At 45.7% G+C, this 18,857-nt stretch overlaps 1 protein-coding gene across 2 annotated transcripts in view; it reads left to right on the top strand.

Annotated features, from left to right (window-relative positions):
- Positions 1–18,857, top strand: part of TMTC1 (transmembrane O-mannosyltransferase targeting cadherins 1) — a 185,358-nt gene that overhangs the window by 28,017 nt on the left and 138,484 nt on the right. Inside the window, exon 1 of one of the 2 annotated variants that reach the window (XM_074871590.1) lies at positions 9,849–10,276. The exons of the other annotated variant lie outside the window; for it this stretch is intronic. Coding sequence (XP_074727691.1) covers positions 9,960–10,276 — 317 coding nt within the window. The 5' untranslated portion in view covers positions 9,849–9,959. Of the gene's footprint in view, positions 1–9,848; positions 10,277–18,857 lie in introns of those variants that run through there. 2 annotated transcript variants of the gene reach the window in all.

The raw sequence follows: 18,857 nt of genomic DNA on the forward strand, positions 1-18,857 counted from the left end.
GGGCTCTGTCATTCATCAGTCAGTTTTATGGCATGACAGAAGTCTGCAAAGTTAGAAGCCAGTTAAACAAATTAAAAAATTTAATGGGATCCTCTGACCGCGTCTTGCAAAAGAAAAAAGGAAATGCCTTGGGATAGCTTTTCCTCATAGGGAGGATCGTATGGGCCCCCAAAAGACAACAACAGCAGGGTGGCCACTGGAGAGAGAGAGAAGCTTGCAAAATTTTATGAAGGAAATTAAAATGCGATTCCTGTCAAGTCACCCCTCATGAGCCCATCTTTTCTCAACAACATTTTGGACCATGTGATACTCAGAAAAAATGAAAACGCTAGCTGTGGCTGTGAACTACTTTCCCCCTCTAATTTTATTTTGCTTCAACTGTCCAGAGAGCAAACCTTTTGGGAGGTATCCAAGACCTCAGCGTCTGAGGAACTCTGTCTAGAAACTAAATATAATAGCTGTGCCAATTTAGCTGACAGATGCGGTTATTTCAGTGACAAAGCACCCTGGAACTTTCTAATCCTCTTCTCCAAAAAAAAAAAAATCCCCCAGTATCACTTTAGTCATCTCCCCAAAATATTTTGGTATGTGGTCTTAGGAAAAATGGCTCATTTAATATCATTTTTATAAACTGTTATTGAATGGATGGTGATCCATAGGCTATTCTTTTCATCAGGATGTCACCCACTGTCAGGTCTGACTAATAAGAGTTTATAGAACAGCGGTGAGTATAAGCGGTCTCAGTGACATGAATACAAACTCAGCAGCTCAGCTTACTGCAGCTTAGCACAGATTAATTTCCCATGGCAGACGCCAGCCTCATGCCAAAGAAGACTAACCCCATCGTTATGTTTTTTCTCTTCTTCACAATTGACAATTTCTGTAAATACAGAGATAACTAGAAATAGGCCCAAATTACAAACTGTGGATCTCTGCAGCACTTCTTTGAAGTTGGGCTGTGCCTGAGTTTTCCTTCAGGCTCCTCTCAAGTCCTTTGCCTTATAAAACTAGCAAGCTTCAGAGCAAGCTTGGTTTGTTTTTACCCTTTTTTTCAACAGGTCTGTTTAAGCAGTAGTAATATAAATTATGTTGACTCTCAGATAATTAGGTTTTTTCTCTCCATCTTTTCCCAAGTAAGGATTAAGAGTACAGAGGCGTATTGTGGTTTGATAGAGTGGTTTGTTTGCTATTATTATCCTTTTTGTTTATACTGTAGAGTGTTGGCCTTTTGCACTGAGATGATGATGAAGGTCACAAAAATCCTTGGGTCTTGTGGAGAATCACTCATTATTCTTGAAGCAGCTTGCAGGGAAGCTCTGTCTCAGCATACGTGACCTCTAAGCTACAGAAGGTGCCTGAGGAACAGAGCTGTAGCATGAACTTGGTAGTATTTAAGATATGCTGGACCATGGAGCATCTCCAAAAGCCTCTAGACAGCCCACAGGAAAAACTAAGAAGGACTTAGGATGTAGCAGTGAGGTTAGATCCAGGCACCTGAATTTGATGTGATGTCCCAGGGATGGAAGAAAAGGGCAGTTGTAATGTGGCGGGACTGGTCTACTAGAGGTGACAGAAAACCCTACACAGAGGTGTTGCTGAGCAGGTTTAGTAACAGCAAGCACACTAGATTTGCTCTCAAACTGTGGTTTATTTTGATTTCTACGCCTTCCAGCCTCCACATGTTGTCCAGGAAGCTTCCAGCCTCCTATTGCAGGGATCCTAGGAGTGTTTCAGCTGAACTGCAGATGACTTTTAGCTTTGGGCTGAAGCCATGGGAAATTTTGTAAGCTCCAAACTAGGCAAAGCTCAGTAATTTGTTTTTTAAAATTGTTTAACAATAGAAATTCAAAGGTTACAAGTTCCTACCGGCTGAGAAGAAAGCTGGAGTGGAATTAGGCAGGAGAAGTCAACTGAAAAGCATGAAGGGAGTGTGGGTGGGCATAAGAAAGCAAGAGAGACTCAAGCACTTGGAGAGAGACTGTGTTCCCAGATTCTGAAAGGAGGGAGTCCTGTGGTCCCCATTAGCAGGAAGAGATGAAAATCCTGAGCTCATATGTGTGTGCTTGTCTTGGGGAAAACTGAGAAAAATCATACTTATGTCTCCCCAGAGCATTTCAGGCCAGCCAAGAGTTTGCATTCACATGGATAAAAGGTGTATAAGTATTGTTAGCATGTATGGCTCATAATTCTAACATTGCCAGGTTTGTAGCCCCAAAACTAATTTTTTAACACTGCAGTAACAAAGTAACAAAGCTCAATGTGAGCTAGTATAAGAGAGAAAGGTGATTTTACCCCAAACAAAACAGGATTTGCACACGCTCTCATGCCCTCATGTGTTCTTTATCCTCTTCCATCCCTGGATTAGGATTTCTTTTTCTCTCCGTATCTGGGTGTTTGATGGCTCTAAAGCTGTTCTTTTCTTCCTTCCATCCCTTCTTTAGGGCTTTGGTTTATAGTCTGTCCTCTGTTTAACTCTGCGTGTAGTCTGTCTTCAGTTTAGGGAGGTCCTTGTAAGCTGCACATAGATGTGCTGGCGTCTTGATGGCGTAGGTGCCATCTGCACCTGCCATTCTCACAGCACTTCTTCTACTGGTCCTTCTGGTGTTTCCACACATAATCACTTTCATTCAGAATGGGCTTAATATTTTTATTATAATTTCCTTTCCAACATATTTTACCTTCCACAACAGATTCACAGGAATGCAGATGAGTGCTGAAGAGCAAGGATCACTGGGGAGGGTCCAATTTATCCTACCACCAGTTTGAGGGTCACTTAGGTGCATGGTCTATGGAAACAATGGATAGGGAAAAGGGAGCATGGAAAGGCTACTCCAGTCATTCCCATCTGCCTCTTCCATCCCGCTTCCTCCTGACAGTGCTCTTCTCAATCAGGCTTTCAAATTGTTTCCTTTGAGAAGCTGTACAGGGGTTTATTGCTTTGATTTTTAACTGATTTATTAGCTGTCTGAATTTCTCAAACACTTTGGGAAAACACCAGCTGCCACATGGTGATATTTGCAGGTGAAAAGCAGACCTGCATGATAGCTTTCCAGCTAGCATAGCACTGGTGTTGGCTTAGGTTGTTGTAATTGTGCTTGAGAACTTATCTTTGCTTTAACGCTGCCAGAGCTCCTCCATACACCTTGGTGTAACAGGACTAGTGAGAGGTAGTGCCCACAGTGGCTGATTGATGCATTGTTTTTATCTGGAGTGTTTGTTCAACATAAACATTAGAAAGTTAAGCACTGGAAAATAAAACTGTAGGTTCTTGCAAAAATAAAATCCCAAAAAGTCACCTGAAAAAAAAAAAAAAAAGAAAGCTGCATTCCTTTCCCAGTAGCTTTTATGGAAACTTCCACCATCCTCAAATTACAGTGACTCCATGTGGCTTATTCAACAATATAGATTTTAATATTTTTGCTAAAATTTATTCCAGCTGTTGCTAATCATAGAGATATGAATAATATTATTATACAGAGTCTTGAGTGGACTTGGTGCAGATTTATTCATTTGTAATTTTTCCATCTTAAACCAAAATATTAAAAAATAGATGAAAGGAAAGAAAAGTAATTGTAACCACTGGCTTCTACTTCACCATGATGAAATTGAGCATGCTCAGTAATCAGAGAATAAATGTAGAGATTTCCTGATTTTATCCGATTGTCTGATTTTATCAGACCATTTGCAGTGACTGCAATTCAGTTGAAACTAGGGATGCCAGAAGATCTCATATATTAATCAGTTACTTTTAGGAGAGAACTGCTACTGAATTCAGGTCCAGAGGTGTCCAGAAAAAAACCCCAACTGAATCTGAATAGGAAACAGACTTGGGGTCTTTAATCTCTGTTCTTATTTTGACATATAAACTTCCAAGAGACAATTACATTGAGAAACGTACAGCCAACTCTGAAGGCTGAGTATAGGGTCAAATAGTCCAAGCTGAAAATGCCTCCTTTCTTACCAAAAATCAGATTCTTCTTCCGAATCCAGTGCCTCCTTGCAGGAGCAATATGAATCCCACCCACTAAATATTGATCAGAGTGCTGTGCCCAAATCTCTTGCTTACATTGCGTTTGACTCTGGTGCCCTCAGCAGCTCAGCATCCAACTTCACAGCCACATGACAATTTACACGTGCCCTTGAACAGCCTCACAGGAAGCATAAGGTGTCTGAGTTACTTATGTCCATTTCTCAGGAAAGCTACCCTTTTAAAACAACTTCTCTCTAGCAAGTTCCCTGCTTTAAACAATCTCACACCCATTCTGACATGCTTGTACTCAGAAACAATGTTCCAGGTAGAGTGAAAATGTAGTCCAGGACTATGCACTGTGAGCGACAAAAAATGTTGGGTCATCTAAGAGTCCCTCATTCGCTTACTCAGAAATGGGCCTATCTTGAGTTGGGTTTTCCCTTTTTAATTTTTGTGGTTCTGAGCCATTAGCTGATTTCTGTGAAGTACATAAAAATTCAGCTTGAACTGTCTTGTACTTAAATAGCATTAAATAGATGAATGTTACAACTGATAACTCTTATGACTCAAGCCCTATAGGCTGCACTTTTCCCCTGCTCTGCTGCAATAAAAAAGATCTTTCAGGCAAGGGCAAGACTGAGAACTCTTTGGCTTTGGGAAATTTCTGCAATGCTTCTAAATGAGGAAAAGTGCAGATCCATGCTTTCTCATGGAAGGAAAAATGCTTTCTCTCCTCCACTCCCCATTCCATCGTGGGGTTCTCACACCCAAATCATGTACACAAAAATGGGAAGTACTAATCTCCTCAGCAGAGGAGTGAATCTGCTGGAGTGGGAGACTTCAGCATCCTATGCCGTAGTCTGCCTCTACTCTGTAGGTGAAGAATCCTGTTATTCTTATTATTGGGACTTGTCCCACCTTTGTATTGTCCCTGACCTTTAAACCACGACTACCAAACCTGAGTAACTCTGTACCATTTGGTGGATGCCTCTCCCCTGTCAAATAGTGGATGTTGCATCCACTGTGGAGCTTCAAAGACTCTGTACAATCCTGCCCATAGACTAAGGCTTAACCTGGGTCTCTTCAAAGGCAGAAAATGCGTTTGTTGTATGAGCTGAAAAAGAGATTCCCTCTAATCCAGTAACAACTATGGCAAGCTTTTTCTCAGCTTGAAATTTTACACAAGCATATGAAACAGGTGACAAATGGATCTGAAAATGGGTCATGGAGGATTCTGTGTTACTTGCCATCTGTGGCAGGGGTGGGAAATGTGCATCGATGGGGATCCACCAAGCAGTGCTTCCCATGTGATATCTTCTTGTTGATATTGCTTTGTAAAAACTGAGGGGGTTGAATTTTCAGGGCTAATATTTAGCATGCTCTGTGACTGCCACGGGGAGAAGGCTTACTAGGGGGCTGTGGGCTGAACTTGAAATATTACATCCCTATTGAAAAGAGGTCATCCTGAGAATATTGGATTTCTTTGTCTCCTAAGGATCACAGGTCCAGGGTACTAAGGGCAAGAAGTTTTCCTCTCCTGCTTGTAGTACTTCTGGCTGTTGGCCACAGTTGAAAGTGAAAGCAAAACCAAAACCACAGCAACTTTCACTGGGCTTTAGGAAGAACCTAGAAGCAATTTGGTAACAAGCTAAAAGGATCATAAATAGTATTCTCCAGCCCAGTACAGCACAGTGTTTCACTGCACCGCTGCAGTGCTTCCAGTAACTCCAAAGTTCAAATCTTCCTTGGCTAAACAGAATGATGCCTGCGCTGAACTCCTTGGAGGGACTCTGGTCCGCCTGGATTGCTCCCTGTCTCTCCAAAGCTCTTCCAACACAGACAGCACACTGGATTAAATATGCCAAACTCTGTTCCAGGTTTTGCAACACTCCTTCATTTAAGATGGCAATTTCCTTTAATAGCTGGCAGAACCTGGTAGCTGGCTCATTCTTTAATTTATTTTTTTTTTTTTTGCTTTTAACCATATGAACATAATCTGTATCAACTGAAGATTATATGCATGGCAGATACAGAGTTTCATCCTGGGGCTACTGAAATGAATTGCAAAACCATTCAGTAACTGACTACAAGCAGAAATCAATTGCAGCAGTTACCAGACAACTTAGTTTAAATGTAAAATTATTTGTTCAGACAGCAAGAAACTATTTACATGTGCTACTTTTGAAATTTACCTCTAGCTATGACCATATGGTAATTTAACTTTTAAATTGTATTTACCGCTTTCTTATACTTTAATCAATCAGTGCAAAGCTAAACGCTTCAGAACTCCATGTTTAAGCTTGAAACTCAAAACTTTTGCAGTTTCTCTCTGCCTCTGAGCAGTTGCCATCTTCAGATAATACCAGATCAATCAGTGCTCAACCCTTTGAAGTGTAACAGTCCAAATGCATCTACTGCCTTGTATACCCTGCCGTATGTTTTACTCCAAGTGGAGGCTAGACTTTCCTACTTCAGAAGTAATGAGCTCTGCTCAATTAGCAGAGCAAGGTTTTTCTGAGCACTGCACATAATTAGTTTCAAGGTTTCTAGTTTTAACAGCCATTTGTTAACAATCTTTTTATATAGCTGGCACGAAACATGTGATTCAAATACAAGTAGGCAGTCAAATAGCTGGAGTGCTTCAACTACACACATGATTCCAGAACTCAGCTAGACTTTTCTGAGAAGCAATTTGGCTTTACATTTCAGAAGCAATGACATAGCTGCTTTAGGTAGAGAAGAAATCAAGGCTTGCAGGAATATAGGAGGAGGAAATACTTCTTATTAGACCAGATATTTTTGGAAGTGGCAAAGCAGCTTTGGCGCAAACCATCCCATCACTGGATTCCCTTCTTTCTCTCTCTTTCCTCTCCCTCTATGTATATGCCTGCTTATGTGTGTACAGACTTAAGACCCAGCGTACAGCAGTGTTCAATGTGTATTCTCCTGCTCCCTGTTTTCTGACTTTTTGCCGTTAGTTTCTTTGTAGGTGGTCGGGTGCTATTCTAGCAATAGGCAACATCTTGAATTCAGTCTATGACAGTGACTGCTGCATGACAAGGTAATGTTTCTCTTTATGGCCTGACAGGAGGAAACTATGTGCCTGTATTTCAGCAGGTCTTGATGTGAAGAACAGGACGTCTTCCTTTGTGGTGACTGGAGCATTACTTTGTGTCTCTCAGACATCTGCTTGAGGGAAGAAAGGAAAGATCAGATCTATCTTGGAGAATGGTTTTTTACTCATAAAAAAACCTTGACAAATCAGTGTTAACTACACTTTGTGCATAACATTTTGATAAGTGCATAAGAAAACAGATGAGAAAGTAAATAGGGTTTTTCTCCATTGTAAACTCTAGGTTTCCATGTCAGATGAAAGCCAATGGCCAGTGTTAGTGACCTCCTAAGGAGAGTGAGGGCAGAAGGAGTCCTGAATGGGTGAGGACTGCCATCTCTTCCCACGCTTTTTGGTGTTGTCAAGCATGGCAGGTTATGAAAGTGAATGGGAAATCATAGATACCATGTTGTTTATTCCATAGAGCACGTCTGTTGTACTATGTGAATTTATACGGCTGTGTATGTGGCTGTCATAAGATACTGAGAGTAAATCCCTTGATTAGAAAATGGTATTTTATCACCTCTTTGTAATTTACTATTTTAGAACTCTGCATTTTTTGTGAGCCTTATGTGGGGAACTAGTTAAACTCAAAGGGTGGACGGCAGGACTTGTGACACAACAGGGACACATACCACAGTCCTGGATAACGAATGGAGACACCTGTCCCTGCCCCAACATCAGGTTTCCTGGTGGCAGCCCTGGGCCCTGTTTCATGGCAGGAGTGGGCTATAGGTGGACTGCCCCCAACCTGTGTTGAAGGAGAAGGACAGAAGGCTGAAAGACGTCAATGAGGAAGGCTGTGCAGACCCTGGTCCACGGCAGGTGGACCAGAGGTACGGGGGTCTTGTTGGGAGGGACTGCCTGCAGAGGCCCAGCTGGGCTGACCCCCCTCAAGGCTGCTGAACTCACCCACATGAGGTACATCTGTCCTGGAGAACAGTGAGACCCTCAGCTGACCATTTCAGAACTACAGGGAATTGCAGATTTTGTTTGGTAGAGAAATTTATGATTTCAAGTATTACCTGGAGTCTATTGTAAGGCAATTTCAACCTTTAAATCTTACACATTAGTTTTTCTTTCATCAGCATTACAGTCCATCGTTCCCCTCATCCCTCCTCCCAGTAACTGTCACCATCTTAATTTATGTCAACAAAAAGTCCCAATTCCACCTTTTAGGTGTGTCTGCAATAGTGACTTTGTTTCCAGAGCTGCTGGGCACTCATGGGCTTCGGTACCTCAGTGCCTCTGGATACCAGGCTCTTGCTCTTTCTCTTTCTGCGCCCAGGCACAGATGTTGCAGCCTATCTTTACATGCCCAAACTTCAAAAATTTGGTGGAAATGAATACCAACACACCACAATGAACAGTCTCCCATGCTGGGGAAAGCTCTGGGAAGCTGACTGCCACAATGTCATCAGCCTCTTAAGGGGAATGTTTGAGTGATGGCCCTGCTCCTGGTGGAGTTTCCTTCTGTCCTGGATATAAACATGCTGTTCTAGTCGGAGTTAACTGTTATTTTTAGCTATGACAAAAGTGCATCTGAATAGCCTGTTCTGTTGCACTAGGAGAATACTAGATCACTTGAAGTGCCAAATATGCTGGGGAAAAAAGCATTCCTGGAGAGGGCTTGCCCCGGACAGTCTGCATGAACTCTTCACGGCTTCCGCTCCCCTCTTTTTCCCAGACACGCACGCACGCACACACAGAGCAGCTTGGAACTGCATGGGCTGGTGTGAACCACGCACAGTGTATCTTTTTTTCAAAAACAAATTCGAAGTATGTCCAGTATTCACCTAATTGAATCTAAGCTTCTTTGCCAAGCAGTGTTGTTTCTTTGTTTGGTTATAAGCAGGAGGTTTTATTTAAATGGTAAAAAGCACTAACAGAGTCATTGTTTTTCTGTTTTCTGAAAAAGCCATAGCCACATACCTTTTATATGTGGCTGAGCAGGTGATCTGAACGTGACCTTAAGCGAAAGTTATTGGGAGTTGTCACTAACACAAGAAAGGTCGTGTATGGGAGGGGACGGGCACACTGCAGTCATCAGAGTAACGCTTTGGAGAAGGCAGCTCTCAGGTGACTTTGGAAGAGGGACAGGTGATGGATCAGAGTAGAGAAAACAAGTTCCATGGCACCAAAACGCTTTCCCCGCCAGCAGGACCCGGTGGGGGACAGTCTGGCACAGGCGATGCTGCCGCCTGGACGGTGCGGACCAGCACTGCTGCCGCGGAGCGGTGTGGATGCGGTGGAGCAGCACCGGTACTGTGGAGCAGCACGCGTGCGGGGGGGCCGCGGGGCAGCGCGGGGCCAGCTGGGACGTGCCCCCTCCCCAGGTGAGCACGGCCACAGGGAGGCGTCTTCTGGCGCGACTGGCCGTGGGGAGGGGATGCCCGCGGGCGTCCCGGCACCTCTCCCCCGCGAGTGACACGGGCGACCCGCCGCACAGGGGCCCCCCCGCAGCACACCCGGTCCGCGGGCAGCACGGCCTCGCGTGGGTGCTGCCGTGCCGTGCCGTGTCGTGCCGTGCGCGTCCCCCTCCCCGGTGTGCGGGGGCCACCCCGGGCAGAGCCCACCCCGCCGACGGGCTGAGGTGGCGGCGGGGTGACAGCGCGGCAAGGAGCATGCGTGCGGGTGGGGGGGAGGGAGGGAGGGAGGAGGAGGAGGAAGAGGAGGAGGAGGGATGGCGCGGGGAGGCGGCCGCTGTTTATTTGCAGCCGGGCAGGCTGCGCCTCGGCAGAGCGCGAGTGGCCGGCGGCGGTCCCGCTGCCCGCCCCGCACCATGCGGGCGCCGCTGCCTCCCCGCGCCGCCGCCGCCGTGGTGCCGGAGCCGGAGCCGGGGCAGCGGCGGCCAGCCCGGCGCCCCCCCTGCGCGCCATGGTGACGGGCTCGGCGCCGGGCTCCCGCAGCCGGGACCGAGCCGCGCCGCCCCCGTCCCCGTCGCCGCCGTCGGCGGGCGGGCGGCGCGGCGGGGCGGCGGCGGCGGCGGTGCTGGCGGGGCTGTGCGCCCTCTGCTACGGCAACTCGCTGCGGGGCGAGTTCGTGCACGACGACGTCTGGGCCATCGTGAACAACCCCGACGTGCGGGCGGCCACCCCCGTGGCCGCCGCCTTCGCCAACGACTTCTGGGGCAAGCGGATGGCCGAGAACACCAGCCACAAGTCCTACCGGCCCCTCTGCGTCCTCACCTTCAAGTAAGTGGCCCGGCCCCGCTCCCGGAGCCGTGCCCGGGCAGCGGGCGGAGGGAGGCGGCGAGCCCCGGCCGGGGGGTCGGGGGAGACACCCCCGCCCCCCCCCCCCCCCCCGGCACTGTCGCCTCCCGGTCCCGCGTCCTCGGCTTCGTGATTCAGCATTTCTGCCCGGGGCGCTATGGGACGGGGGGCGTCCCGGGGGGTGCTTCAGTCGGCAGCTGCCGCCGGGGGGGTCCCGCCGCCCGGCCCGGTGGAAGTTGGCTGGAGAAGGGGAACGGTGAGGAGCCGCTCCGGGGGAGCCTGCCGCTCTCCCGGCAGGTGCCCCCCTCCTTCCCTCGCGGTTTGGGGACAGGTGGCGCCTCTTGCCCAGGCTGCCGGGGGAGCCGAGGGGAAACCGAGCGTTTCGGAAAGCTCTTTTGACCGAGAAGGGTGTTCAACTTGAATTCCCCGTCAGTCCCTCCTCTGCTTTATCTCCAGTACTTTTCTCTGCAATTGAATGATGATGCCAGAAACTTCCCCGGTGCCGGTTTGAAGCAGACCGAGGTCGTCCCTTGCCGTTCTTTCTAGCGCTAAGCGGAGGGCTCTGCCTCAGGGGGACGGCACCGTTTCTCGCAGCCAGCCCGGCGGCTGCCAGCATCTCCTGCCCGGCACCGAGCTCCCCGCCAGCCTCGTCTGCTTCGGATGTGCCTCGTGTACCGGGCAGAGCTGCTGGGGAGCAGTTTCGGTTTTACGGCAATAAAGAGAACTTGAGTAGCGGCAAAGTAACTTGACAGTTGCCATCGCTAATCCTACAGGGAAAACCCAGATGCCTCTCTCGCTCCGAGGAGAATAATTTGTAGCAGATCAGCTTAGTTACGATTCATCCAGTTGGTCATACTTTCCATTAGTTTGTTCTCTTTTTAATTTATTCTCATGAAACATAAATGATGGTGAATGTTTGCCACGGTCTAGATTTAAAAATGATATGGGTGTGTGCAGGGAACTGTGCTGAAGAGCCAGTGTAGCTGGGTGATGTTCAGCACTAGGGTCCTGTTTGTAGGTGATCGGTAGATGCTCGTTACAAACCTATGGCAGGCGTAAGGAACAAACTGTATAGACAGTGGTAAATATGCCAGGAGGGGGTGTTACTGGAACCTGGTTGACTCTGCTATTCGAGTAACTGTTCATTAAAAGACCTGATTATAAATAGCGTTTTGTGAACTCTGTGAAAATTGCCTGTTTCTTGTGAGGCAAGAGCAGTTTTGGGGAATGCAGCATCCCTTCGGCACTCCCACGGAGCACTTGCCGCCCTTTGGTGGTAAGGGAGGGCTTGGAGCAGAGAGCCATCGCTGTCAGCCGTCTGGGGAAGCAGGGCTGGGTGGGCACGGGGTGCCATAGCCCCCATAAAGCAAAGCTGAACAGCACAGACCCTTGCGAACTGGATTGTTTGAACAGGTTATGTACTTTCTCCTCTAAGGGGCTCTCAGCAGGTTTCAGCAGAGAGCGAGGGGGATGTAGGCAGCCACGGGCAGAGCTGGCTTTGTGCACACAGAGTGCCTTCTCTGTCGGGTGTCCAGCCAAACTGTTGCAGTTTGGGGAGCCGTCTGATTAATCCGTTCCTCCAGCAATGCATCTGGGGGTAACTTGAGAGGCGAGTGAACCTGCACGTATCACCACTGACCATGTTTCATGCAGTATTTGTGCTGCCTAGATCAGGTTGCAGGATTGAGGTTACATTATGCTAATTAGCCAAAGAATCTTAAACTTTAATAATGTAATGGAAACTAAATGCTTTAGTTCTCATTTATAGTTTTGCCTCTGTTACTGTGTGTTTAAAAAAAAAATTATGAAGTGCTGTCTCCATCTAGTCCTTTTTGGAAATTAGTGGCACTAATTTTGTGAGCAAGATTTCATCCTCAAGGACTTATAATAACCATACAACTAAAACATAGGGTCAAAGGCAGAGTCATTTGTTCACTGCTTGGCATTCCATTTGGAATAGGGAAGGAATCGTTTATCTTCCCTGGCCACTGAGGAAGATTATTTCCACCGTATCCCAAATATCCTTCCAGCCCTCCAGTTCCCATGTTCTTCCCATTTTATTTCTACCAGTAGGGTGGCAGAGGAAGATGTTAGGATCTGGGTGGAGTGGATCCTCCAAACCCAGTGCTTCCAAAGAGGGTGCAGGGAGCTTTTGCCAAGTGATGCTGAGCCTGTGGTTGAGCTGCGCTCTGCCTGCCTGAGCCATTCACCCCTATCTTGCCCAGCAGGAGGTTGCTGGTTGCCCTCTGTTCTCCTGCAGAAGGAAAAAGTGTTTACCCTGATGCTTGTAAAATGCTCAACAGAAATGGACTTATAACAAGATGGAAATTAATGTTGTTCGTTAATACTTTTGTTAGAATTTACTGCATCCACTTAGGATACTTGAGAAAACTGTGTGACATGTGCTTCGCAGGATCTTGCTGAGGAAGGGAAGGGGAGACCAAAGTATTCTGGTCCCCTTATTTTTTTTTTATCTTCTTGTTTTATTTCTCTTCTTATTGTGCTCATTTGGTCAAATCCAAGGTATTTCAATAGTAGCATGATTTTTTTATACCTGCCTAGTACTGGCTCTGTTTCTGTTGCATGAAACTTTCTCCTGGAAAGGCTTGTTTTGAGTCTTGCTGTACTAAGATTAAAAATCTGGGAGATCTCCAAACTGCATGTACAGAACAGATGTGAAGGGTGGGTTGAAATTTGTATTTACAGATCCATCAATCTACAGAAACTTGGTCTCAGTCTCTTTTCTGTCCTTTGTGGCTGTGAAAGTAAGAGGAATGACTCCTGGTGCTCTGTGGACTTTTCATTAGGCTGAACATATCCTACATATATGCTACATACTCCTGAAATGATCTCCATTAAAAAAAATTATCACCTGTCTGTCAGAAGAATCTTAAGCGGACATTGCTGTAATTCAGTGTCCCTCATGAATTGGAAAACTTAAGTGACAGTTCTCATTCCACTAGACTAATGCTCTGGAGCCAAACAGTGAAAAGAGCTCAAGTATTTGACATTATTCAGACTGGATCTGCCAGGATGAAAGATCAGAGGAAAATAAGAGTGGCCTGTGTTACTGGAACCATTAAGCAAAACTTAAAATATTCACAGAACTGCTGCATTGTTTTGTGTGGCTTAACATCTGAAGGGGAAAAAAAGCCTGCACATGGACTGTTGAATTAAATAATGTTTGCTTTGTGTCTTTGAACTTCTCTCGCCTTTTCTCTTGACTTCAATAAAGTAAAGGAGAGTTAAAACTAGTTGGTTCAGAAACATTCCTATTACACGTGGGTAACTGTTAAGTGACAGGTCTAGCACAACTCACCTGCACAGGAGTTGAGATGGCAGGCAATGGTTTTGCTTAGTCCTTAGGAAAAACTTACTTCATACTCTCTTCTCCAGCTGCTGTCACTCAAAGATGTTTACCTGCAGCTATTTTCTTCTCCAAGAAGTGATTCAATATACTTCTTTCTTAAAGAAGGCGGCTTTTTGGACTCAGGATACACTATTTCTTGGTGTCTTCCCTATAAAATGTTAAGATGAAGGATGGGGGGTGGGGGTGGGGAGAACTGCCAGTTCTGTAATTCACTCAGGATTTTATATTTAAACTGGGTGCTTTCTGTCTTACACCTTGTCTCCACTAACAGAAGTTCAGTGAATCATTTATTCCCAGTAGCACTTAAGTTATTCCTTGGTTCCAGTGGTTTTGCAAAAATGTTTCTCAACTGTTGAAGCAGAAGGTGCAATCCTCAGTGCTGTCTCCCTCCCTCTTTCTCTTCTTGTCTGCCAAATCCCCATTTAGATAGATTTTTCAGCCCAGAAACAAACAGGTGATGGAGGTCTGATGTAGTCAGCAGCACAGCAGACTTAGCCTGAATGTATGCTGTGGTAAGGGAATGGTGACAACAAAGCATTCTGAAAAACCCTGATGCCAAGATTTAAGGACTTAATCAGAGATCAGCCTCCTGGTTTTGCAGGTGGTCAAGAAGTGAAGGCTCTGCCTGCTCAGCCTCTTTGGCAGTGGGATGGAGGGCACTGCCAAGGCAGATGCTGGCGAGGGAGGTGCATCAAGTAACAGCTCACCAGGGACAAAAGATGGCGTGAAAAGGAAAAGGTAGTGACAGCTCTGGGCCACGTAGCCATGACAGAGACTTAGAAGGATGACACTGGGCAGAGAAGCACAGGAGATACCTGGTCTTCCTTGAAGGAGGTGGAAGTGACTGTTCACTGGGAATGTGCTTGACTCTGTGGGAAGGGTGTAAGAATGTCCACTCCAGCTGCTGCTGGGTGGCTCTGGTGGCCCTGGAGGAGAGGAGCTGGGGGAGACAAGCTGTAAAGGGGAACGCAGCTCTCCCACCAGAAAAGACATAGACCCACAATTTGTGCACAGAGCCATCCTATTAGTATTCTGGCTGGAAAAAATGGGGATAAAGATAAATTAAAAAGTCCAGGCTGTACTCAGCTGCTGCCTGCAGAAGGGGTGACCCTCCAGGTCCGCCCACCGAGGCTGCCAGCCAGTGATAGCCTGGGGACATACATGCCTAGGAAGTAAATGGGACCTGTCAGCAATGGTTCAGTATTCTGCGTGGGCACCAAGAGCCTAACATAAGACTACCAGTGGCTTCGGATCAAAGCCTTAAGTGACTGTGAGCTTGGGTTAGATGTAAATACGTAGCCAAAGAGAGAATTAATTCAATAATTCACTGCCAACCTTCTGATCTGTCTAGTTGCTTACAGCTGATCCTTCTGTTTTTTCAGCTGCATCAGTGGCATGAGTTTCAAGGACAGGGAGCTTAAGAAAACCAAAACAACCCAGGGAAGAAAAAAAGACCTTAGATTTTATTTGTTCTTGATTTAATGCTATATTACAGTTTGACATCACAGGGTAATATAGTGGAGCTATAATGTGTCAGGTTAAATACACAGTGCACAAGTATTTTCTTCATTCTGTACATCTATATTAGGGCAATATCACAATGTTTAAGATTGTGTCAGTATTTCTCCTGTACAGCTTAGTCTAGTATTTCTACCCTAGCTATAGCAATCACTCTCCATACTGATTCTGTGATACCTGCTATGAAATTGATGTAGTACCAGTGGAGCCACACTGGGCGAGGTGGAGTTTGTGAAGAGAGGCAGTTGCTTTTATTAGACTGGCTGTGTTATAGTTGGAATATATGGACACATTTCTAGGCATATAAGCTTTTCTTCTGACCCAGAGCAGAGTGCCTTGCTGCCATTTCAGGTCTGGGAGAGGGTGTGTGTGCCTCAAAGCTTGTTTTTTTCCCAGTTCCAGGTGCACAGAAGTCCTTTCCCTCCCCCTGCCCCCACTCCCAATGTAATTTTCATAGGAGGTGTCTCATGTTTCTGGTTGTGGGTTTGGGCTGTGTTTCTCAAGGGGGATCGGCAGGGTTGCTTGCACTCCCTGGAAGGAGGGCAGGACTCATGGGGAGGGTAGGGGGAAGGTCCCTGCCCGGGGAGGGGGACCCCCCGGCTGGGGGTCCGTGCTGCGGTGCTGCTTGCAGCCAAGCCCAGAGGAGAGGTGTGCACAAAACATGTAGGACTTCTGCCTAGTTGTAACATTTTCTCAGTCCTTAATATAATTTGTCTGTGTGCTGAATTAAAAGCCTTTTATTGTGAGGGGAAGAGTTCACTAAAAGGACCAGGCACATTCTCCTGAAAGACTTGACTGACGTGAATCCAGTCACGCCCGTGTTTGCTGCTTGCTTCAGTAGTGTTTTGTCTCGATTTAACACCTACCAGTTCCTGGGGATTTTCTCTCATCTGGCATCCTATTCCTCTTGCACCAATGTCACCTTTAATTTTCTTTTGTCATCCTTTACTAAAAGACTCAGCTTTGGACCAACCTTCTTCCCCACAGGAGCATCCCTGTCAATACTCTTTAGTGTCCATGAAAATGAAGTGCTCTGGCTGCTGCTGGTTAGCTAAAGGCATTTATCTACATTTACTCACTGTTTCTGACTGCTTTCCTGGGCTTTCTCGTTTATTGTGTCTCAGACTTAAAGAAAGAAAGGAAAAAAAAAAAAAAAAGGCTTGTTCTCTTTTCGATCACTATATCCGTGTTGTTTTTTTCCTTTGCTTCTGTATAAATTAAAATGGCACTGCCTTCATAGTTTGCAGCTCAAGCTGAAAGTTTACCAAACTCACATCAAATTTGGTGGAAAACTCTTCTACCCAGTTTGAAATATTGTCTTCATTAGGCCTAATATCTTTAGACTATATTTCTGTTAGCATTGTTTTCTCTTCTTGATGAGTGACTGTCCTAGCTTTCCTCTTGATCATATCTCATCTCTCTCTCTGCACTTAGAAGATGACTGCTTGATGGCTGCTGAAGAGTTTTGTGAGATGTTTGTTTCCTTCAGTGCATTGCTTTTGCTGAGGTGCTATGCTACTCAAGAATAATTGTGAAGACAAACTCTCTTTTATTCAAACTCTAGGTAAAATGACACCTCGTTTGTCAGTTTGTAAATAGCCATTTTCTGGCTTTTTTTTTTTTTTTTCTTCCTCCAAGGCCGTTTGTAGAGACAAATCTAAAGCCGTGTGAATGATGCTTTTGGTATTCTTAACACAGGAATGATCGTCAAACTACACTTTCTAGGTTTTCACAAGAAATTTCTGCTTCTAGGGTTTCACAAGAAATTTCTGTCCTGGCATATTTGCCATTTCCAAGGTGCTGCTGCTTTCCAGTGTAATTGTGATTTCTGTTTTCTTTTGCTAACTGTGCTGGAAAGCAATAACCTACTTTGAATGCCAACACTTAACTAGTGCTCTTTTAAGTGATGAGTGTTGCGCTCTAAGGGAATTGCTATAGCTTGGGAATTGATATGGCCTATGTCTTCTCACCCATCCCCGTTACAGCAAATCAAGTAACAAACCATTTAAGCCTTATTGTCCATTTAATTCTGAGGCATTGTACTGTACTATGAAAAGATTATCAGCACAAATCAGCACAAAGTGCTGTTGCACTGTGGTGAAAACTCTGCCCTGCTTGTGCTGGCCATTGCATGAACACTGCTGCAAAGGGGGCTTATTTTCTTTTTACTGCTGCAGGTTTTTCATTAATCTTTGAGCTGTTTCCACATACAGCTTTAACCATTATTGCCACTGACGCAGCTGCACCATTTTTGGAGTGCAAATGCTCATTTTCCTGGCACGCAGTAGATGCATCTGTGGAGTTTATAAGGAGATTCCACCGTGCACTGAAATTGGGCATTAGTTTGCATAAAGTTTGCCATATATATCACATAATTTCAAAAGGAAGGGAAGATCATAAGAAAGTTAATCCGTCCTTGTATGTTAGATTAATTTATATAAATCTGCATGTGAGCCTTCCTCTATAAAAACTGTGGGGGTTTTATGAGGTGTGGGATGCTCTGAGACTTTCCATTAAGCGTTACTTGCTATAACAAATTACCATTATTATCCTGTGCATTTCTATTTCATAACATATTGTGGTTTTTGTTAGTCTTTTGAAAATAATAAAACAGATTAAACTAAACAAGAGCTGCCCAGGGATAATAACAAAGTCTATAAAAAGAGAAACTCTCCAATTATAGTTTACAATATTATTAAATCATAAGAGGCCTTAAAAAAGGTTGAATGAGTCTTCATGTGTACACGTGGATAAAAAGCACTATATTAGAGTCTGGGGGTGCTGGTGATTATATACCGTAACTGGATACGTATGGGATTTGTCTGTGAGCCTGTACTCTAGTGGTGTAGACCCCTCTGGCTCTGGGTTTGTGAGGGTGAAGTCACCGAATCCCACTCAGTTTTCAGGCCCTCTGTATGGGGACTTGCTTACCCAAGGAGATGTGTCCCTGCCTGATGACTTATCTAGAGGAGGAGTAAGTGCTCGTGGCTTGAGGGTAGCATGTGCATGGTCCCTGCTCTACAAATGCCATTCTTCAAACGAGGCATCTATGCTGGGGGTAGGGAGGGCAAGTGGTTAACTGGGGGTGTTGATAGATGTTGCTTATTCTTTCAATAGCAAGAGTGATTTGCTGTCTTCTGGAGAGCTCTTTTACAAGCTCTGCTTGGTGGACCTTCAACAGCTAGTGCCTGTGAAAGTCCCTTTCTGAGAGTGGAGCTGTGTAGTTCCTTTTCCTCGAGTAGACGGTGGAGGAATGGAAAAGCTGCTGTAGGTGACAAGGCAAACTACACTGCTGTTCCTGGAAAACATCCATTAGCCTTAACAAAATCAAGGGGATTTCTGTGTTAGGGCATATACCTCTTATTTTGGTATACCTCCTGGTTGGGCATGTAGTTTTGGGAGCGCTCTGCCTTCAGACTGACATGCTGAACCACACATGCTGCAACACTTGGACACACAGAGTGGTGCTGCAACAAGAGTTCTTGCTTGAATATATGTTTCTCTGCCCAGACAGGGCATGTGATTGATGCTGAGATTTCTGTAAAGAGTCACCATTTTGGTGGTAGCTTGGGTGATGCTGATCAGCTCTAATAGAAGATACTGGTCAATGTCACCTAGTCTTGAGAGACCTGCTCTTCCCCTCTTCCCCTGGACTTTTTGAGTGCCTTTGCATTT

This window comes from Strix uralensis, chromosome 5 (assembly GCF_047716275.1).
Source record: "Strix uralensis isolate ZFMK-TIS-50842 chromosome 5, bStrUra1, whole genome shotgun sequence".
Taxonomy (NCBI): domain Eukaryota; kingdom Metazoa; phylum Chordata; class Aves; order Strigiformes; family Strigidae; genus Strix; species Strix uralensis.